This window comes from Ochotona princeps, chromosome 1 (assembly GCF_030435755.1).
Source record: "Ochotona princeps isolate mOchPri1 chromosome 1, mOchPri1.hap1, whole genome shotgun sequence".
NCBI lineage: Eukaryota > Metazoa > Chordata > Mammalia > Lagomorpha > Ochotonidae > Ochotona > Ochotona princeps.
This window is the reverse complement of record NC_080832.1, coordinates 108,471,179-108,493,697: the sequence shown is the minus strand read 5'-3', so window position 1 is coordinate 108,493,697 and position 22,519 is coordinate 108,471,179. Positions and strand designations below refer to the sequence as shown.

The 22,519-nt window shown below is 54.9% G+C and overlaps 1 protein-coding gene across 4 annotated transcripts in view; it reads right to left on the bottom strand.

The window, feature by feature from the left end:
• Positions 1-11,123: 11,123 nt before the first annotated feature.
• Positions 11,124-22,519, bottom strand: part of KIF6 (kinesin family member 6) — a 372,892-nt gene continuing 361,496 nt past the window's right edge. For all 4 annotated transcript variants that reach the window (XM_058663574.1, XM_058663580.1, XM_058663591.1 and 1 more), the window contains 5 exons: positions 22,054-22,154; positions 18,594-18,644; positions 17,748-17,822; positions 16,982-17,088; positions 11,124-11,181 (listed from right to left, as the gene is read on the bottom strand). In XM_058663574.1, coding sequence (XP_058519557.1) covers positions 11,165-11,181; positions 16,982-17,088; positions 17,748-17,822; positions 18,594-18,644; positions 22,054-22,154 — 351 coding nt within the window. In that variant the 3' untranslated portion in view covers positions 11,124-11,164. The remainder of the gene's footprint in view (positions 11,182-16,981; positions 17,089-17,747; positions 17,823-18,593; positions 18,645-22,053; positions 22,155-22,519) is intronic.

Genomic DNA, 22,519 nt, shown 5'->3' with positions numbered 1-22,519 from the left:
GTGTGTGTGCGTGCGTGTGTGTGTGTGTGTGCGTGTGTGTGTGTGCGTGTGTGTGTGTATAACAGCTTTATGGTGATATAACTCACATACCATGCCATTCACACATTTAAACAGTAAAATTCAATGGTTTTCTTGTGTGTGTGTGTATTCACAGGGTTGTACCAGCACGCCTACTCCACAATTAATTGTAGAACATTTTTATCATTTCTCTCTCTTCTTTTAAAAGATTTATTTATTATACTAAAATGAAATAGACACGAGACAGCTGAATGGTACCCTATAGCCATTTTCAAGGTATATAGCAGCCGGTCCGGTCCTGTATATAAACTAAAATTGAGATGTCAATGAGCTAATCAGAGGTTGTGGTTAGGACTTGCTTTTTTTTTTTTTTTTTAACATGCTGGTTACTCAAAACCATGTCAATTCCATAATATTGCAAATTGCTGTCGATGTTATATTGGGACTCTTAATTGACTGTGATGATATTCTACCAGCTCTAACTTTGGACCAGAAATGGTCTCCCCAAGAAACTGTTCAACCCATCTGGACAATAAGTAGCTGGACTCCATGCTTGGTATATGTTTGCAAGGAAAGAATCTTGATTGAATTTGAACTGTAATACTGCACCAAGGTGGAGGAGTCCACCAGGGGGGAGAGAAGGGGGAGGGGTGGGGAGATTCCCAGAGCCTATGAAACTGTCACATAATACAAAATAATTAATGAAAATATATATATATAAAAAGATTTATTTATTTTTATTGGAAATGCAGATTTACAGAGAGGAGCAGAAACAGAGAGAGAAAGATCTTTCTGTTCACTCCCCAGATGGCTGCCAACAACTGAAGCTGAGGTGAACTGAAGCCAGGAGCCTCTTCTGGACCGTCCACTTGGGTGCAGGGGCCTTTGGGCTGTCCTCCACTGCTTTCACACGCCACAGGCAGGGAGCTGGGTGAGAAGTAGAGCAACCGGGATATGAATTGGCACCCAAAGGGGATGCTCTGCGTGGAGGTGGAGGATTAATCAGTTGAGCCAATGCACCAGCCTCAACATTTTTATCATTTTTAAGAGAACCCCGAGGGCTGGTCATTGTGACCCAGAGGGTCATGTCGGGACTTCTGCCACCTGCATCTCATTTTGGAGTGACTGGTTTGGGTTCAGGCTGTCCTTTGATCCAGCTCTCTGTTAATGTATATCCTGGAAAACATCAGAAGATGGCCCAACAACTTGGGTTCCTGTGACCCATGTAGGAGTGTGTATTGACCCCATGCGATAGAATCTAAGCCGTCACTGCCTCCCTCTGCCCACCTGACTTGGAGACAGTTTTAGTGAGAGAGAGAAAGATCTGTGTCCAGGTAGCAGAGGCAATGAATTAACCAGAGGCAGAGAAGCAAGGCAAATGAGCGACCGTGATCCCAGCCTCGGCCTGGAACTTAGGGCGCTCCAGCAGCCCGTGAGTCCCGAGATGAAGCAGGGAAGTTGGGCTTCCACATCCCCACGCCTTTCTGCTCTATGTACATGCACACACAACAACTCTAGTAGCAGGCAGCCCACAGGAGACAAGCCTCAGGTGCCAGCCTAGACATTGGAAGGCAAGCGGAGGAAAGGCACAGAAAGGGAAAGATATGAGGATTAACTATGTCCCCTGCACCAAACTTCCCAAGCTCCTTTATAGCTGGCACCAGCCTTGAGACCCAGTGTGGGCCAAAATGAGCAAAGCCCACAGAGGATGGGGTAGAGTCGCTCAGTCCTGGAGAGGAGCCCAGCTCCAGATGCCTGAACTTGCTGAGTCGTCTTACATGAAGACACAGGGAAAGCCCAGGGTACCGCTTGGAGGTCACTCAGTTCCTGGCTCATACTTGTCAAGATTGTTTATACGTTTGGGGAAACAGGTTCTGTTTATCAAAACCACTATTAGGTATTCTGTTACTTTCTCAGCTGTTACATAAAATTTTTCTTTAAAAAGATTTTTTTTTATTTGAAAGGCAGAGTTACAGAGAGCGAGAGAGAGAGAGAGAGAGAGAGAGAGAGAGGAGAGAGAGAAAGAAGAGAAGGAGAGATCTTTTATCGCTCTGATTCATTCCCCAAATGGCCACGATAGCTGGGACTGGGCCAGTCTGAAGCCAGGAGTCTGTAGTTTCTTCTGGATCTCCTACATGAATTCAGGGGTCCAAGTAATCGGGCCATTCTCTGCTGCTTTCCTAGGCCACTAATAGCAAGGAGTTGGTTCAGAGGTGGAGCATCTGGAATTGGCACCCACATGGGATGCAGGCACCACAGGGGATGGTTAGCCTGCTATGCCACAGTGGCAGCCCATTATGGGAATTGTTAATTGTGCAAGGCTTGAGTTGGAAGGAACAGGAGTATCGTTAACTCAAGTAATTGAGATAATTTATCGTAGGAACCAGGACAGACAGGGTTCTAGAAGGACTGGTCCACTTGTAACCTTCTCTGTTCTCCATTTCTCTGGCCCAGGTCCCACCTGGGTGTCAGGTCAGCCCCTCAACTCTTGGTTTCTTCCCAGCTTCTCTCCCCTCTAGAGGGGCTGGATGTTCACGAGTGCTTCTCACAGGGCCTGTTTCAGGCTGGCCAGGGAAGGGCTGACCTATGTCATGGTGATCTGTCACAGCCAGCTGGCTTGAGAAGTGTCCCACGGGCACAGGCATTGCTTGGAGGGCGCGTCTGTTGGGGCTGAATGGACACTGTCATTCATGATTGGGAGCATGGTGGGAATGTAGGGGCTCCTCCACCTGCTCCAAGGCCCCAACAGAAAAGGGAGTAGAGGCAAGCATGCGAGCTGCGCTGGCGTTGCAGTAATATGTGCTGATGGGAGAACGCGTGTCTGCAACCTGTGGGCCGTTCTGTGGCCTGAGTGACTGGTGGGGTGGGAGCCTTTGTCTCCCCTGGAATCCTCTGAAGTCACCTGGCCTTACAAGGTCCCCAAGTGGTGCCCTTTTGGGATGTGGCCCCAGGCAGGGGAAAAGCTGCTAAGTCCCAACACTTTTGCCTTTACTCATTTTCCTCTGCGTTTGTGCCGAGCGTTGGTGGTTGTCTTGCTGTAGGCCCAGCAGTGCCTGGCTTTGAGGGGTTAGCTTGAGGCTGTGGGAAAATAAGCCCTTATGGGAACTCCCTGGAGAGCCAGGACAGATGACATGTTCCCCCGTGGGGGTCTGCATGTCCTTGAGTGGCTCCATCCATCTGGACGTGGTCCGTGGGAAATGATGGTTCTTGTATAGCAGAGAATGAAAGGGAAGAGAGCAGACGCTGCATGGGAGAAAGGAGGGGGCTGCAGTGGGCCGCAGGGATGGCTGTGGCCGTTTAGGGAGCAGGGAAGACCCAATTAGCCTTCGGGGGTGTCCTCCATCAGCTCCTGGTCTCAATACTGGCAAAACATCATTTATGGGTTGTCCATGGAAATCCTACTGCATGCTGAGTTGTTTGTGGAGGCCCTACTATGCTGAGCTGAGATCCTACTGCATGCTAGGTTGTTTAGGGAGGCCCTACTGTGTGCTGGGGACTATCTGTGGAGATCCTACTGTGTGCTGGCAAAGGCTTCCCCCTTTCCTGGCTGCTCCTATCTTCCCTCCTCACCGATTCTTACATTTTCCTCTTACATTAAGGTTTCCACAAGGCTTGCAAAGCCTAGCAAGACTTTCACTTATCCAGGGTTCAAGATCAAGTCCTTTTTAGGAACCCACTAGGCTCAGCAAGGGACTTCTGAAAACTCCAAGGTCGCAAAACCCCCGAAAGTAGGAGCCCAGTGGTGGAGTGTGGGGAGGATGTTAATCAAGGGGCTCTCAGTCTGGGCTACTCTGGCTCGTTGCCTGTTGCCTGCGGTCTGGGGAGGTCAGACCTGGTCAGGTTTAGGAGGGTCCCTGCTCGATGTGGCTCCCTCACCCTGCCCCCCGGTCGTCAGCCCTGGGTAGGCACAGGCATGACTGATCATCCTCTTCCAGGGAATTATGGCTGCTAATGGGCAGAGTCAGTGTGTACTTCGCAAGGTGGGGGGGAGGGCAAAATCAATTAATGGAAAGGCTTGACACGGCTGGGCCTGCTGACATCCGGAGGTGATAAGGGGCCCTGTGAGGCTGAACTAATAAGGAGATTGGAGGGAGAAGAAGGACAACAAACCCCCCAGATCAATTTCACGTACGATGGGCAGAGAAGGCAGAGCAAACAGAACTGCTGGGCACGCGCCTCTTTCCGTCTCAGTGAGCCCGGAGATAAGGGGCCGGCCAGCCAGCACGGGCCTTCGCCGCTGAGGCACCCAGCATGCAGCTGCTATCCAGGCGGGAGCCAGGGGCAGAAGATAAGACCCCTGGTTCAGTCACGTGCCCTGGTTTCCAACCCCGGCGCCTTGACTGAGCCCAACAGACGGCCCCCAGCACTTCACGTGCGAATGCTGGCAGCAGGTTCAGGGTCTCAGGGGGTTTTTCTCTGTCCATGTGAACAAAGACCGTGGCTTCACAGTGGAGATCTTGTCAGTTTGGGACCTGCAGGGAGGATATGCAACTTAAAGGATTTATTTTTAATTTTTATTTAAAAGGCAGAACTTCAGAGAAAGAGGGGGATGACATACACACGGAGATTTAAATCTTCCATCTTTTGATTCACTCTCCAGATGGCTGCAACAGACAGAGTTGGTCCAGGCTGAAGCCAGGAGCTAGGAGCTTCTTCCAAGTCTTCCACATGGGTGCAGGAATCCAAGCACCTAGGGCCAGGCTCACTGCTTTCCCAAGTGCATCAGCAAGGAGTGGGATTGAAAGCAGAGCAGCCTAGACTCAAACCAGCATCCAGAAGGAATTCTGGCATCATAGGCGGAGGCTTAGTCTGCCACGCCACAAAGGTGGACCAAATGGTTTTTTTTTTCTTTTTTTAATTATTTATTTTAAAAACATGCTAGTTTACTCTTCTAATGACCACAATGGCCAGAGCTGAGTCAGACTGAAGCCAGGAACCAGGAACTCTATCCAGGTTGGCCATGAGCTTCTTAGGAACCCACATCCTTGAGCTGTCTTTGCTGCCTTCCCAGGAACATTGGCAAGAAACTGGAGGGGAAGTGGAGCAGCTGGAACTCCCCCGACACTCCTACGTGGGATGCCAGCAGCATTGCATGCGGAGGCTGAACCTGCTGCCCCACAATTTGCCTTCCCTAAAAAGGAGTGGCACTTTTCTCCCACATGAACTTTCTCCTTGAGCCCACTGGGGGCAGAGTTAGCAGCAGGGCTGGGGTTGAAGCTGGGAGAGGGTTTCCCTTGCACTGGATGAAATTCAGGAGCCTTAAGTGGACTTCACTTGGAGCAGATCCCTAGACACAGCCTGGGAGTGAGTGGTCCAGCCGGAGAGTAACTCCAGGATGCACCTGCAGGGGTGTGGGAGAGAGTAGGCTGCTGGGTCCAGCATTGGGAGGCGCTAGAGAGCAGGTGGCTGCTGTGGGCCACTGTGGCAGGTGCTCCAGGGGACACTGCAGGGCTGTCCCACTGAGTGGCAGGGGCATGGGCATGTTGCCTCTGGCCCTCATGAGAGGAAGTTCCCACCTGCAGTGCCAGCCTGCCCTGCCCAGGGAAAGCCTTCAGGTGAAGAGTGGTGTGGATGCAGCCTGTCCACAGAAGCTGCCCATGACCTCCTGGTTCCTCCCTGCCCCTCTTATGGGTCTCTGGGGTTTGTAAACCCAGTTGGGCAACTGCCCACCTGTCAGTCTTCATGGCATGACTTGGGTGGGAGGCCTTGCACAGCTCTCCTGATGGCTACTGGCCTTGAATTGATTGTTAGAGAATACACTGAATACTCATGCAGACAGGGCCTCTGTGTTGTCTCCCCTCTTCATACTGTGGAGGAATCTGAGCTGTGGGGGATGTTGGGGCTATGCAGCCGGAAGTGGAGGGGATGGTAGTAACCAGGACCGGATGAAGGGAGAGGAAGGAGCCTCCTTAGGGCTCAGAAGTGAGCCAAGCACCTGAAAACATGGGTATGGAGGTCGGGGTGGCCACCCGTGTGTCTAGGTGTATCCATGAACCAAGGTGGCAGGGTGTTTATAGACCTGGTGAAATGCGGCGGCTTCTCCCCATGGGTTTAGAATGAGGGCAGAGAAGAGGGACTCCCGACCTTGCTTGCTGCCTCTGCTTCATGGGAAGATTCTGTGCTCTCTGGCAGCTTGGAAGGCACTCAAATCAGTGCGTCAACACCAGTTCAGTGGACCAACCCCAAGTGATAGTGCGGGAAAGATGCCACACCCTGGGCCAGGTCCCCGAAGTCAGGGTTGACCGGGAATGGCTGTAACGCCTGGCCCAGCCAGCAGGTGAGCTCGGGAGCTCTTGGAGAGGAGAAGCTGAGGCCCACCTAAGGCCTGGGCCCAGCGAGGACTGCCTGCTGTGGGTGGCGCTGCCGCCCAGTGGTCCCAGCAGCACTGGAGGGAGACTCACAGACCTGAAAACACCTGCTCTAAGGAGCCACTGTCCCCCTCCCACATGTATTTCTTAATTTATTTGAAAGACCAAGTTCGAGAGGGGGAGATACAAATACAAAGAGAATTTCCACCTGCTTGTTCATGCCCCAAATGGCTGCAACAGTCAGGGCTGGGCCAGGCCAAAGCCAGGAGCCAGGAGCTTCTTCCCCATCTCCCACGTGGGTGCAGGAGTCCAAGCACTTGGGTCATCTTCCACTGCTTTCTCAGGTGCAGTAGGAGGATCGGAAGTGGAGCAGCTGGGACTTGAGCCAGCTCCCAGATGTGACGCATGTATCCCATGTGGAAGCTTAGCCGACTACACCCAGCACTGGCCCCATCCCTCCCACATCTTACACATTCTTATTCAGGTTCATCTCCCAACCTTCCCAGCCCATCTCTCTACGTCTCCTTGCCCTAAAGCCCTGACCGTGTGTCATGGACACTCCATTCTTCCTCCTTCCCAGGGCCCCGCAAAACCTCTTTTCCATGCTTCACTCCTCACATTGTCTTGCAGTGCTGGACTTGGTCTCAGCTGTCCCCTCTGTACCCTGCCTCTGCCCTTCCACCCACACGCTCCTCGACTCTGCTGTATCCATGACGGCTGCACCACCACCTAATTCTTCACATAGATCCTTCTGTTGGTTTTTTTTGCTGTCCGACTCCCTAGCTAATGTAGAGGTCCCAAGAGGGCTGGCCCCGTCTCTGCTGGGTCACCTGTGACGGCTAGGGACCCAGTAGGGCAGACGGTGTAAGTCACGGCAGGTAGCGACCAGGTGAGTGTGCTGTGTTGGCAAGGGGGGTATCTTTCTGTGTTGATCCTCAACATGTGACCCATTTCATCTTTTTTTTTTTTTTGGCAGGGGTGGGGTGGGGTAGGGAAGCTCCTATTTACTTATTTAATCGCCTGTGTCATTCATTCCTGGAATCTGTTTTTATTGATTGGCTTTAACTTCACTAGCGCCTGCTGCTCCTTCATGCTTGGTCATTTCTGATTGGATGCCAGACTTTGCCAATTTTCCATGGTTGGATGTTGGGGTTTCCTTCTTTTAAAAGAATCTTTGAGCTTGATTTGGAGTCTCAGACACCTGGCGAGTTCCTGGAGGCCTGCTTGGCTGCGGTGCAGCTGGGACCAGAGCTGTCTCCTCTCCAGGGCCCTGCTTCAAGGTCCCACCCTCCTCTAGCTCCCTATTCATGAGGTTTCTCCCCACCGGCTGCTGGGAACCTGAACCAGTCCAGGGTCATCCTGATAATGATTTCATCTGCTGCTCTCTGGTGGCTCTTTGCTGTCCTGGGTAATTTGCTTCCGTGTATACACTGGATAGTAATTAACAGGAAGCTAGAGTCACCCACCCGGGATCTGCAGGACTCTCTCTTTCTTGTTCCTGCTCTCACACTCACACCTCTGGCGCCCTGCCTCCCTGCCCTTGCTGGACTCCAGGTCCATCTCCTCGGCCCGGATGACCACTCCACTCTGCCCACTTGCCCATCTCCTTCCTGAGAGAACTGATACCTTTTTGCCTGCTGTCCCCTGAGTTTCCTGTCCCTTGGGGGTCAGCATCCCACAGCGCTTGTCATCCAATGTCTGAAAGCCATAGTTTTGCACTTTTGCTTGAGGTTACCGCTGTGCAAAGATGGAGCGTGGAGCACGTGTCTGCCGCTCTGTCACCACTGTGTTGGCCTTGCTTTCCCAGTCAAGGTCGGCTCCCGAGTGCCATTCATTGGACGGCATGCCGAAACAGGGGTGGGCTCCGGACTGAGAAAGTTTGGGCCTAGGCAGCTATAATGTCGGGGTTCCAGTAGCTGTCAGTGGCTGCTAAGACTAACAGAAATTCACAGCCTGCCCTGAGTCACGGTGGCGTGTGACAAGAGGCGGCGTCTATTCTTGTGCTGCATGGTTCAGCTAAGCTGGCTGTGCTGTGGGCCTGGCCCAGGGGGCCGCCGTATTTTAGGATGTGACACACAGCGAAATAGCTCTGGCTAAGAGATCAGAGGGCAGCTGCTGCCCAGGACACATCCCTGGTGGGGGGTGCTAGCCCACGTAGAGCCTCTGCTGGCCTCGTGTCCCTCAACATCCCCTTGGTCACTTTGAGTAGCAAGGCTCAGGCTGGCCTTTTTATTGTGGCACAGTGGGAGGCAGGGATGGGAATAAGCTGTTGCTTTGTGATGCAGGCATCCCCTATAAAGCACTGGTTTGAGTCCCTGCTGCCCAGCTTCTGATTCAACTGCCTGAGAGAGTGGCAGAAGATGAGCCAAGTGAGAGAGGAATGGAGCGCCTGGTTCCTGGCTGCGGCCTGGCCCAGCCCTGCCCATTGAGACCAATTCGTAGACAGGTGATTTCTCTGTTTCTTCCTCCCCTCTTACTCTGATGCTCTGCCTTTAAACACACACACATATATATTAGTCATTTTCTTTTAAAAGCTCATGTGCAAATTTAAGGGGATAGGAAAGGATAAGCTACCCATGTGTGGCTGTGAATATGTGATTCTATTACAGGCAGAGAAGAATTCAGAGTAGTTATCGACACACCACAGTTTTGCTGTCTGCTTCCTAAGTAGTTCTTTTGCAAGATCTGAGCAAGTCTTCGGAAGCCCCGTCCCCTTCGGCCCTGATTTCCTGTCAATGAAATGGTCCAACTAGTGAATGCTAGCAGGGACAGGAGCCATTGGCCAGGATACCTTCCAGAAAAGCTTTTTGGGAATACCCAGATGGGTGTGGAGTGAACTTGAACACTTCCTGTCCTCTGTGCTATCTCTGAACTCAGGTGGACTTCCCGGACAGTCTTTTAAAAGTTACAGGGAAAGAAGGAGCAGAGGTATCCACCTGTTGGTCCCTTCCCAGCTTCAGGGAACTGGCCAAGACCTCCATCAGGGTTTCCCACCTGTGTGGCAGGAACCAACCTACTGGGGTCGCCATCTCCTGCTTCTTGGAGGTCTAAGTAGGGAGGTGGTAGGTAACACCCACACCTGTTGGAGAGTTTCATCCATCTCCTCCACTTGTAGAGGTCAACAGCCTTGAGGAGAGACGGACCTTGGGGAGTTGCACCTGCTGTGCAGGGTGTGTCCTGAGCACACATCCCCGGGGCCTCGCCAGCAGCTGCACACACTCTGCATGTGACCCTGCCGGGGAGACATCCGTGGCCCCAGACTCCCCTTCTCGTCCACTTCCTCCCTGTGTGCTTTTTCTGGCAGACTGGTTACTCCGTGTGGGGCCCCAGCATTCATCTCTGTCAATAAGGCCTTTGGAGCTGGGAAAGCACATCTCAGCCAGACCCAAAGTCAACAGCACTTTCCCCAGGCGTGCCAGGAGCTCTGGGGGCTGGGTTCCCAGGAACTCAGGCACGTGCCTCACACCTGCTGGTCCCTGGGGAGCTGAGTGGGGCATCTATGTGAGCTTTGTGGACTCCAGGGGCGGAGGGGGGGTGGGATGGAGCAGGGGAGGGAAACTTGTGGAATCTGATCTTAAGGGTTGTATTTGGTCTTCCCTGGTTATGCCCATGTAACTGAAGGCCCACTGTGTGCCAGGGGCCTGTAAGGGTCCACGCATGGTCTGGACCCTCACAGGGGGCTCCACTGCAGAGCCACAGGGAAGCGACACCATCAGCCAGCCTGGAGCTTTAAGTCCTGGAGTGGTGGGGTATGTGCAATGATTTTTTTTTTCTTCCTCTGCTCTAACAAAAGAAAGCGCACACCATCCAACCAGTCATTCATGCCACATTCTCCTTCTGCGTTCCCCGCAGGATCTCATGGGCCTGGCTCGTGGAGTCACAGACATCAGAGCTTTACTGAGCTGGTTGCCCATCCAGGTGCCCTCCCCTCTCTGGCTGCAGTCCCCAGGACAGGCAGCGCTTCTCCACGGGTTCTGCTCCTCAGCTTGTGTGTCCCTGAGCCGGAGCCTGCGGGTCATAGGGCGAGACACGTCCCCCTTGTCCCCCACCCCCACCGCCCAGGCTCCACTGCACACTTCCGGCCAGCTAGGTTGAGAAGTGGGCATTTCAGTCTAAATCCTGCAGAGCTCCATGTGCCTGGGTGCAGGCTGGCAGGCTCATGCTGCCACACTGCCCCCTCTCAAAGCTTTCTGTAGGACTTGGGCAGCAGTCACCCACTGCTCCCTAGTGAGCCATGTCCTAAGCCCTGCTGGTGAATGCTGGCCCCAACAGACATGGCTTGCTCAGTCCACGGGGGTGATGGTGAGGCTTGGGTCTGGTCTGGGAGATGGGCATTGCTTATCAAGATCACGAGCATCTTCCTCACCACCTGCCCGACTCTCACAGTTTGCTTGGCCTCCTTTAGCCAGTCCTGGACTTCTAAACCAGGGAGAAGGCTGCCTGGCGGGGAATGGGGCATAGGGGATTAACTGGACATTAATGGGTGACCAGTCACCCCACCACCCCCATATCCCACCTGTGGGAGCTCTTCTGTCACGACATGACAACATCACTATTCTCTAACTTCGGATCCTAAGTGGAGCATCATGACAACAGGCAGCCAGAGCCTTCATCCTGCCCCTAGCACCCTGCCACTACTCGGCCCTGCCAGGAGCTCCAGATGGTGTGGTTGGCCCCCAGCATGACTTCTCTGGTGGCTGCTGGGACATTCTGGAAGAAGCATGGTCCCTTCTGGAGTCGAAGTCGCCGGCTGCTTCTGGCAGCTTACAGCCCACAGAATGAAGGGAGAACAGTCTTTCTTCGTTGGTGTGGTGCATGGCTGGGCTCTGGCTGAAAATTCAATTGCTTCCCAAACCTGGAAGGAGATAGATGCTCTTGGTCAGGCTGCGCCTGCAGGTGCTGACTTCTGAGGCTGACTTTCTGGCCACGCCCCCTGGGGTTTGGCTAGCATGTCTCTCATCCTGTCTCCCAGGGGCCGCCTTCACTCCCCAAGTCTGAAGGACATGGCCTTCTCTGCTCTTTGCAAATTTTGTCTCCCTGAGCTGGGACACTCATTTTCCAAAGCGGTGGCTTTTGCTGACATTCCTGCTTAACTCCCCAAGAGAATATGTACTTGTTTTTTATTATTTTTTTTAAATAATAAGATTTTATTTATTTGAAAGGCAGAGTTACAGAGAGGAGAGATAAAGATTTTCCCTCCTCTGGTTCACTCCCAAATGGACATCACAGCAGGAACTGGGCCTATCTGAAAGCCAGGAGCTCCTCCCATGTCTCCCAGGTGGGTGCAGGGGTCCCAGGAGTTGGGCCATTTTCTGCTGTTTTTTTTTTCCCAGGCCACTAGTAGGGAGCTGAATCAGAGGTACCGCAACCAGGACATAAACCCATGCTCACGCGGGATGCCAGCATTGCAGGCTGCTGCTTTATCTATTATGCTACAATGCTGGCCCTGTCCTTGATTTTTGCTCTAGTTTTTCCTTATTTTTCAGGATGGCTCCCCCTCACTACCCACAGGGTGGGCTGGTCCCTATCCCTAACTCTGCCCTGAAAACCTGCTATCTTTCATGGCTGTATGTGTGGAAGGGTTGCCTGGACTGAGAACTCAAGAGTCCTTGAGTTCTAACCAGGAAGTCGCCAACATGTGGCATGACTTGGTGCCAATATTGGTCATTTCCAAGCTGTTGGTGCCAACAGGGGCCCTGGGAAGATCCACGTGGCTGGCACAGCTCTTTGCTTCTCTGACTGCCAACACTGGCGTCTCCTGGAGGCTGTTAAGAAATGTAAGTTTCTGGGCTTGCTGGATCAGAACCTGCACTTTCATATTCCTCTTACACTCACTGGCCATCTTTCTGTGACAGAAGAAGTGGGATGTGTGATGTGTGACTAACTTGGTTCTGACAGAACCCGGGCACAAGTGAGTTTCTGATGTTCTTGGGTGAAATGATGAACTCAGATCCCAAGGCAGTGGGCAAGGAGACCGAGGGGTGAGGCCAGCCACAGGATGGATGAGGGGACAGCTACAGCCATCTGGGTGTGGTCCTGGGGGTAGCGGTGAAGGATCTGGGCTTGAACACCATGTAGCCCCTGAACTCACACAGGTTAGTACTAAGTGGGTTGGAAACTTGACCTGTTTGTGGAGTTTAGGAGATGGGCCTGGTGGCAGGTGCATGTCCTTGAGGTAGTTCTTACCACGAGGCTGACTGCAGAAGCCTGCACTGGGCCCACCTGCTCTCTGCTTTTGGCTCACCAAAGTAATCCTTCCTCCAACACACATGCTCCACCACCAGCTCCACCACCAGCACCACCACCCACTGCCCGCAGCCCGGGGTGGGGGGGCCCTGTTTGCTACCGCCACCCACAGCTCAGGATGAGGGGAGTCAGGGCCGGGGCTGGATGTATGCTTTGGAGTTGGGGCTGCCAGCAAGCCAGCGCCCTGACAGCGAGCTCCTTGGCTGCAGGTATCATGTCTCTGGTTCTATCACTTTAGGGACTGAAGGATGGAACTCCCAGTCAGCACTGGGGTTAGGATGAGTGTGGGTTCCGGGCACAGGGGTACAGCTACCAGGTGCATAACAATATAAAGAGATAGTCGCTCCTCCCATGCCATTGGGTGGGCCTGTTCTCCCCCAGGCTGTGGCGGGAGAGGCTCAGCTGGGCAAGACTGGAATGGACCTTGACTCAGGGAGCCTTGTGGTGCCACCTTTGGACAGGGGGCAGAGGTGGCCTTCGAGTCCGGTCTGCCCTCACTGGGCTCTCGACTCTTCCTGATTCCTCGAGAGGACTCCTGAGCACAGGCAGGGGGCCACAACTCCCCCTACCCTCTGGCAGGACCTCCTCTGGCACCTGCTGAAGCAGAGGGGCCTGGGGTCCTGGGGGGTCACACTGAGTTCCTTTCCTGTAGAAATCTTTCCAAACTCAGGGATGAAGGGTGTTCGGCTACAATGCCCTCAATGAGGGATTAACCACTTCTCAGCTGTGGAATAATCACCCTGGCAGCCAGCAAGGATGATTGAGCCCCCTTTCAGGGCAGCTCTCCCTGTCTTCCGGGGGCTACTGGCAGGGACTTAGCCATTCCACGCTTTCCTACAAACCTTAAATCAGCCAGATTCGCCCTAGCCTGCAGCGGGTGAGCTGTACATTAAATCACCCTCTCTGGGCTCCGGCTCTGGGTTCCAAGTCACAAATTTCCCGTAACGGCAGTGCTGCTGCATGCTAAATGAGCAGTGTGAAGCCTGGGGCGGGAGAGGAAGTGTTTGCTTTGGCTGGGGAGGTGCCAGGCTCCAGCCTGCGTGTTTGTCTGATAAGGGGGCCATGCGTGAACCATTTCACGGTGGGCCCCTGGCCATCTGCCGTGTGTCTGAAAGGGTCATACCTGTCAGCTGGTGGGCCCCGACCTGGTGGGAGAGAGGAGAGGAGAGAGAGAGGGAAGAGAGAGGGAGACCCCTGGACATTTGTGTCTTGGCTTCCTTAATAACCTCACAGTCACTAAGAATCCATGGTTATTTTTCTTCCACCAGGAATAAAAATTGGATCCTGGAACTTTGATTTGTTTTGATGAATCACTTCCAGGCTACTGCGGGGGGGGGGGGGCGGGGGGAACAAAGCTCCCCTGTTGCAGGTGTGGTCGCTGCCCTCTGCCCATGCTGGTCACTTCTGGCAAGGGGTAGGTGTGGCCTGGGAGGGACAGCCAGGCGGCTGTGGTCCCATGGAGAGAGGGCAGACAACCGTGGATGAGCTGTGTGACCTTGGGTGGATCACTCCCTCTCTATGCACCTGTTGCCTCACCCATCCAAAAGGGAGCACCCATCCAGAAGAGAGCATACACTTCCAGAAGGGAGCGTACCCATCCAGAAGGGAGTGCACCCATCCAGAAGGGAGTGCACACATCCAGAAGAGAGCATACACTTCCAGAAGGGAGCGCACCCATCCAAAAGGGAGCACCCATCCAAAAGAGAGCATACACTTCCAGAAGGGAGCGCACCCATCCAGAAGGGAGTGCACACATCCAGAAGAGAGCATATACTTCCAGAAGGGAGCGCACCCATCCAGAAGGGAGTGCACACATCCAGAAGAGAGCATACACTTCCAGAAGGGAGTGCACCCATCCAGAAGGGAGTGCACACATCCAGAAGGGAACACACACATCCCTGCTCTGCAGGAAACACGACATATGGAAGCACGGATGCAGGGGGCCATTTGCCATGCACATTCATACTCACTTTCCTAAAGCTGCCTCGCCCTCCGGCCCAGCTTGCTGTGCTGCCTGGGGACATTGGTAGAAACCAGGCCTTATTCAGAAATGCACACAGCATGTTTGCAAGCTATCTGCAACGCTAACATCCCAGGTATGAATACTGGTTCAGGTACTGGCTATGCAGCTTCCTGTCCAGTCCCCTACCAGAGTGCCTAGGAAAGCAGCAGCGGGTGGCCCAAGTGTTTGGGCCCCTGCACCCACATGGGAGACCTGGAAGAAGTTCTTGGCTCCTGGATGTGTCCCGGCCCAGCCCCAGTCTTTGGAATCATTTGGGGAGTAAATCAGCAGATGGAAGACTTCTCTCTGTGTCTGTCTCTTCTCTCTGTAACTCTTGCTTTTCAAATACACACACAAAAACAGACCTTTTTAAAAGGAAATCTTCAAGAAGAAAGTCACTCTGCTGACAGCCCCTGGGTCTACATCCCTTGTCTATTGTGCTGGGTGATGGTATCTCTTTTACTTGTACAAGGCCACATGAGCCTAACTTGAGAAATGCTGCTTTCTGGTTGGGTTTCCCGAAGGCAGGAACAGGAGCTGATTTCTGTCCCTGCCTCCCAGCTCCGAGAGCCATCACCCTCCTCCGTTGATGTCCCGGGCAGGGGAGCTTCCCTACCGCAGGCCTGGTGTTCCCGGCTCCCTACTTTCCATGTATCAGCCCTTACCCGCCTTCCTGGTCCCCAGTGCAAACAGCTTTGCCCCTGCGCCTCCCTGTCCCACCTCCAGCCCCAGCCTTGAAGAGCGGCTTCTGCTGTGCGGCTCAGCTTCCTCCCCGTGCCTTCCTCAGCCTCTGCCAGCTCCTTGCCCCTGTCCTTGGCCACCAGGGTGAGCACACAGGCCAGCGCCAGTGCTCATCCTTCCTCTTGTGGGCTCTCTGGGTGGTACTGGATTCCTGTGACCGAGCAGCCAGAAGCCACGCACATGCGCCTGCAGGTCCTTCTCTCCCAGCACTCTGCCATCCTCTCAGTGTGGGAGGCTCCAGGGAGCTGGTGTCGGTCTGGAGGTCACCTTTGTACTCTTGAGGGGCAGTGCTGGCCAGGCCTGGGGCTGTTCGCACGCCCCGATGCCCTCTCTCTTTAACCCAGATCTGCTTTTGGCAGGGCTCTGTGGTCCACAGAGCATCTCAGCACCTCCAGCTTCTCCCTCTGACACTTGCTTGTCTCTGCCTTCCTCACATCACGGGTGGCACTGCCGTCCTCTTAGCTACCCAGATGGGAAGCCCAGTAGGTGCCCTGACTCAGCCCAGGCTACTCGCTCCCCTCTTGGCCCTAACCCTGACTGCTTCTCCTCTGTGCCCAGAGCACAGCGAGGCTTTCTCTCTCTCACTGTCCAGCACTCTCCTTAGGTCCTCTCTGCAGATATACCCGCTGCCCTCCCGCCACTCAGCTCAGAGGCATCACCCGTGTTGTCCCTGTCACCACTTATTAGACCTCAGTGAACTTGGTCATCTGCTTCTGCGTGCCCTGGCTATCTTCCCAGGCCTGGTGGCAGTGCCTGGCACACAGCTCTCAGGAGATGCAGTGTCGGGTCCCTGGCTGGCTGCTCTTGTTACCACTCAGCATCTGACCCACGTTGTGAGTACTGGGGGTGGAGGTCACAGGAAGGGAACAGGAAACTGAGGGAGAGGGAAATCCAGGCATCACAGCAGGTGAGTGGAGTGCTGGGCTGCCTCAGGCATGGCTGCTGAGCCTGCTGACTGAGGCAGACTGGGCCAGCAGGACCCCCAGTGACAAGGGGCGACACACAAAGGCTGTGCCTCAGCCTGGTGGCGGGGGATGCATCACCACACCAAAACCCCGCATTGTCCACAGTGCACATGCCTGGGGAAGAGGTCATATGCAGGGCTCCCCCAGCACCCCTGTGGGGGAGACCAATGAGCAGAAGAGGCGTGGTCACAGCCAGTGGGGGCTGGGCAGCCGCTGAGAGCAGGGAGCAGGGAGCAGGCTGGTGGCGCAGGCCAGGGGGCCCAGCACACCACACTTCCTTCCTCTGTGACCGTGCCTCAAGTGTAGCGTTTACGTCCAGCGCTCAATGGCCAGGAGGGTGAGGCCAGCCACGTACTCCACAGGTCACCAAACCCTCATCCAGTCCCTTTCTGCTTGGAGAAGTTCCGGCCTTTGGGGACAGAGGACAAGAGGGACTACAGAGGCGAACCAGTGCCCTGTCTAGTGGGACAGGTGCGTCTGGCTGCCCACTCTGTAGGGTCCATCTGGGTGGCCCCTTGGGGCTTCCTCCAGGAGGAAGTGCTGCAGGCCAGGCCTATGTGAAGTGACCCAAAGGCCAGTCCTGGAGCTCCTGGGGACACACAGGAAGCTTCTTGCTCTCTCCTTCCCACACCTCCTGCGCCAGCCCCTTCCCCTCCCACCCCCTCCCACTGGGGAGCATCCCAGGGCAGGGGCACACATACCCTTCCTCTGCAGAATGCTCTGTCTGGCCTTGATGAAGGCCAGGATGTCCGAGTCGGTCTGGCTGTCCCCGGTGAGGGGGATGGATGACATCGGTCTCTGGGGATCACTGGGGGGCAATTACACACAGACTTATCGTACCCTAGGGGGCGGGCCCTGCACTCAGCTGTTTTCAGTGTCCTGGGTCTCTCCCGGAAGTAGGTGACATGGTCAGCCTCCTGCTTTCCTCCCACCTGCCCTGTGAGTGGCCACACCCACTGCTTGGGCATGCCAGCTGCTGGGCTGAGGCATGAAGCGGAAGAGCCAAGTAGGGCTTCCAGAAAAACTGCCTCAGCAGGGACGGGATGTGTGTCCTTTGCCCTCTCGGTTCTCCATCAGCTCCAAGGCCCTCCCCGCAAGGAGAGGCAGGGCAGCGCACACCCTGGGTCCTGCCAGTCTTTCCCCACCTTCCCCCACCTCCCATCATCCCACATGGCAGTTGGCAGCAGGGATGTATGGGACGCAGGGCTGCCGAGAGTGCCTTGTGGGGTGGACCACATCCGCTCCACTTCTGCCAGAGGTGACGCAGGATCTCTGGGATCCCTCAAGCCCCCACCCCTGCCACCACGCACCCCCATGACCTTGGAGGAAGAGTCTCAAATTCTGTAAGAGCTCAGGGGGTTCTCAGGGCTCCGTGACAGGGGATCTTTGGTGGTGAGGGGAGCAGCTCATCCCTGTAGGCCTGCTCTGTCCATTGCAGGCTGCCAGAGGGAGGGGGCATCCACTCACCTGCCTTCCACTGGGGTGCTGGTGCTCCGGGACTTTCGGCTGTGCAGGCTGGGGACAGGCGAGGCCAGGGTTCTCCTGGCAGTCACGTCACTGCACAAAACCAAGCGACGAGAATGAGACGTATGAAGAGGAGTGAAGAGGAGAGTCGGGGTTAACATGGAGAGCTACTGCAGACCGAACATGCCCTCCCAGCGTGACAGTGTTTGCAGATGAGCCCTGTGGGGGATCACTGGGGTTGGATGAGGTCCCCGTGCTGAGGAGGGGCAGAGAGCTTGCAGCTTAAGACAGAGGTGGATGTCAGCTGGAAAAGGCGCTCTCATTGATGGAATCTACTACCGTGACTGCAGCTCATGTGTCACGCCCAGATGCACCTGTGGTAAACCAGCACCTGACGGGTGGGGCCTGGCACTGGGGCCGCAGCAGGCTAGGCCTCTGCCTATGATGCTGGAATCCCATATGAGCGCCCGTTCGGATCTCAGCTATTGTTCCACTTCTCACACAGTTCCCTGCTGATGAGCCTGGACGGGCAGAGGGAGGTGGCCAAAGTCCCTGGGTCCCTGCATCCATGTGTGAGACCTGGAGGAAGCACCTGATTTTGACCTTGTCCATCCCTGGCTGTTGTAGTTCTTTGGGGAGCGAATCAACAGATGGAAAATTCTCTCTCTTTGTCTCTCTTTCCCTCTCTGTAGTGCTACTTCTTAAATGAAAACAAACTAGCCAATGCCTAAGTGTCAGTGTCATGGTAACTGGGGAGGGGTGAGGGGGGCTCATAACAAGTGACAGATGTCTTGGGAACAGGCTCAGCATCCTAGCCCCCTGTGGGGATACAGCCCAGAGGGCGCTCACCTGCCACTGAATCTGCCTGTGCCTTGGTCCTGGACCTCCCAGGCCCCGCACCTGTGGAGAAAGAAGTGGAGGTTGAAGACTAAATGGGCCAGTTGGCCTGTGGTGTTTCATTACGGTGGAGTGGGCACACCAAGGCAGGGACCTGGCATGCTGCGTCTTGGATGGTGCCCAGGCCCACATCTGTGCCTGCAGCCTTGTGCTTGTCAGCTGCAGAGCAGGAGCAGCGAGTGATGATTGCAGCTGGCACGTGCAGACTCCGAGCAGGTGCCAGGCCCCATGCAAGTGCTCTGTGAGCACTGTGCCACTCAGTCCCCTTGGCATCATCGCTCCCAACCTGTGGATGAGAACACCGAAGCTTGTGGGGGTTTAAGGAGATTCTGCAAGTCAGCCAGCAGGCAGGTGGCAGAACCTGGAGCGAGCCAACCCCACTTCTCTGTGAGGCTCTGTGTGGAACTTGCAGGCAGGCTGCTGGCGTCTGTGGGTGTCCCGAGCAAGCCCACGCTGGGTTGGTTCACCTCTGAGCACGCTGACTGCCCTGGGGGTGGGCCCAGGGGACCAGCTCTATGCTCCCCGGGTGTGGGGGAGTCCCACCCAGCAGTGGGTTGAATGTGGTGGTCTTGATCTTGCTAGTCTGCCTCAATACTTGCTTTCTCATGGATGCTGGTACACCCAGTGTCTCCTCGGTGGAGAAGAAGCAGATGTTAGCTTAGTCCGTGGGCCTGACCTCATGGACCCCGCTCTGCCTCATGCTGTAAGGACTCAGTGATGGACCGTCCTCCTTGCTCTGGCATTGCCTGCAGCCAGTGTCAGAGCTGCAGGAGGCCTGGGAGCTCAGCTGGCCAGAAGTTTCTTTATAAAGACTTATTATTATTATTATTATTATTATTATTATTATTAGAGTTGGGGGCAGGGAGTGAGAGATTTTTCATCTGCTGGTTCATTCCCAAGTGGCCAGGGCTGGGTCAGGTCAAAGCCTGGAGATGAAACTCCACCTGGGTCTCTCCTGTGGTTGGCAGGGGCCCTAGCATATGAGACATCTTCCGCTACTTTTCCTGAACTCGTTAGCAAGAAGCTGGATCAGAAGTGGAGCAGCTGGGACTTGAACCTGCGATCATAGGGGATGCTGGCATTATCTTCATCTTCTGCATCTCATGCTGTCTCCCCTCCCCCACTCCCCACCAAACCTTCCTTCAGGGAAGTTCGAACTGAAAGGCATGTAAAGGTTAGCAGGTGAGCTGGCTCCAAGACAGGATAGCCTGCTGTGGGAACGACCCCTTTCCCGGCTCCGACCTGCTGCCCTCTCTCTTCTCCGCCTTTCCCGGGGATGTGCCACAGGTTCAGGTCGGTAGGTGACAGTGGGAAGGCAATCAGGGCCTTGGCCTCTGCCGCCCCCACACGGACCCATTTCCCAGATGGGAGACCGCCGGCAAGGTTGCTGCAAGGCCAAACGCAGCCACCAGGTGGCAGACTCTGCCCGTTCATCTGGGGAGAACCGCCTCTCCTCAGGGCTTCCGCCATAGCACCATAGGGTCTGGTTTGGCTCCAGCAGCCCCTATAAGGCGCTGGGACGTTTGCGTACTCACAGGATGACAGGGTTAGAGGGACCCCAGAGTTTCTTGCAGATGAAGGGGGAGTCCCAGCCTGTCGACCCTGTGGACCCTGTGGAGGGGGCCCCCTGATGATCTGACACCCACTCCTGGCATCCAAGGCTCTGGGCTGCAGGCAGGCCATGTGGGGACCAACTTCCCTGGGAGTCTCAGTGGGATAATAACTGGTGGGGAGCGCAGTGATGGGGGCTCCCCGCTTCCCAGACAAGGTGGAAGCCGAGGGGGAGCCTGGTGCCGCTGCTGCTGGCTGGCTTCCTGGGGGACCTGCGGGGAGGTCACTCACAGCCCCTGTGGCTTTTCATCCCTTTTAAAGGGTCTTGGGCAGATCAGTGTCTTAAGTTTTAAGAAACCTTAATTTATCAGTCTTTCTCTTTCATACCCTGCAGCACCCATGAAGATACGAAGCTGGCAAGCCTAGGGCTTGGTACCCGCTGGGGAAGTGATTCAGAAAACTGTAGGTCAGGTTGAACATGGGCATGAAGGGCGGGATTGGGGACGGGGGAGGGCCTGGGGAGAGGCAGGTCATTGGCTGGGCTTTATTTTTTTATTTTTTATTTTTTTTAAGATTTATTTTTATTACAAAGTCAGATATACAGAGAGGAGGAGAGACACAGAGGAAGATCCTCCGTCCGACAATTCACTCCCCAAGTGAGCTGCAACGGCCCGTGCGCGCCGATCCGAAGCCAGGAACCTGGAACCTCCCCCAGGTCTCCCACGCGGGTGCAGGGTCCCAATGCATTGGGCCGCCCTCGACTGCCCTCCCAGGCCACAAGCAGGGAGCTGGATGGGAAGTGGAGCTGCAGGGACCAGAACCGGCGCCCATATGGGATCCCGGGGTGTTCAAGGCGAGGACTTTAGCCGCTAGGCCACGCCACCGGGCCCAGGGCTTTATTATTTTAAAAGGATAGTTTTAGATTTCTGGGGAAATTGCAGAGATAATACAAGGAGCTCACACACCACCCACACCCAGGTCCCTTTCTTGCTCATGTTGATATCCGTGGGCACATGCGTCACGGGTGGTGAATGAATACTGACACCCTTCTCCCAGCTGAGGTCCGTCCTGCACAGGACGTGGCCTGGCTTTCTGCTCTGGTCTCTCCCTGGAGCCTGGTCGTGTCTCCCGGCTATCCCCAGCTGTGACACATTGTCAGCCTCTCCTTGCCTGTGGTGTCCAGGGGCAGTCCAGGGGGCCCAGCCAGGAGGCCTGAAGGGAGGGCCAGGGCTTGCCTGAGGCTCTCCCATCACAGCGAGGTTAGGGTCCATCTGGCTGATTCCTGAAAAGCTGTTTCTGGTTTTGCAGGTCAGAGCTTGGCACTCCGCCACACCCAAGAAAAGGCCCGCTCTTTGTGGGCAGACAGTGAGGCCCCAGAGCCGCGCATCTAAGGGCCAGGGAGAGACGGAGACCTGAGCTACTGGTTCCACTGCGTGATTGGACAGGGATGAAGGGTCCCTGCCCGCTATCCCGTCACTTAGGGGTTGTGGGCGACCTTGTGGTGGACTAGGGAAGGCTCCCATAGCTTATCTGGCCCTTGCTAGGACACAGTCCCTCACAGGAGTTCCCTGTACCCTGGTGGGCCACCTACCTTCTGTGCCACTTTAAACCCCTCCCTAGTCTCCCATACGGCCTCTTCTTCTGATTCAAGGGTGTCAACTTCTTTTCTTGAATCCCATGGCAGTAGTCTGTTGGCTGCCAGCATGAGGGGCTGAGGGGTCTGCACCCCACTGAGCTCACAAGCCCCTGGTGTAGTCGTAATACAACAACACAAGGGGCCCTTCATCCCGGACACACACTGAGGCAGCAGGAGCGGGTGGAGGGGTGCGGCCGGGAGCCCGTTTTGGGCACGTCAGCTTACCTGGAAGCAGCAGAGGGAAGGTGGGGCTGCTCATGCTTGGATTCGGACGTGTGGGGATACGGCTTTACGTGGTCAAGTGAACTCGCCACTGGAGAATCTACCTGTTGGCCCAGGAAGTGCCAGAGCGTTAGCCTGGGTCTGTGGACGTGAGAGAGCAGCCTGGCAGCATTTCTTCAGGGGCAAAAGGCGCTGCGAGGGTTTTTTTTTCAACCCATGTAGTATTTTCATAATATGCCTCTTCTGTGATTTTTTTTTGCAGACCCCACACACATATGTGAGTTCCCAAATTTTTTTTTGCACCAAAGAAAATTCACTGTTTTTCACATCATTTCTCGGAGCCTTCTGAGGTATCCTCCTCCTTGAAGCCCAGTGTACTGTTAGTTTTATAAAAACAATTGTGTACCTGTTGCTGAAAGAAGCAGTCGTGCAAACATGATCATGCTGCTTATTGCTAACTGTAGGGGTG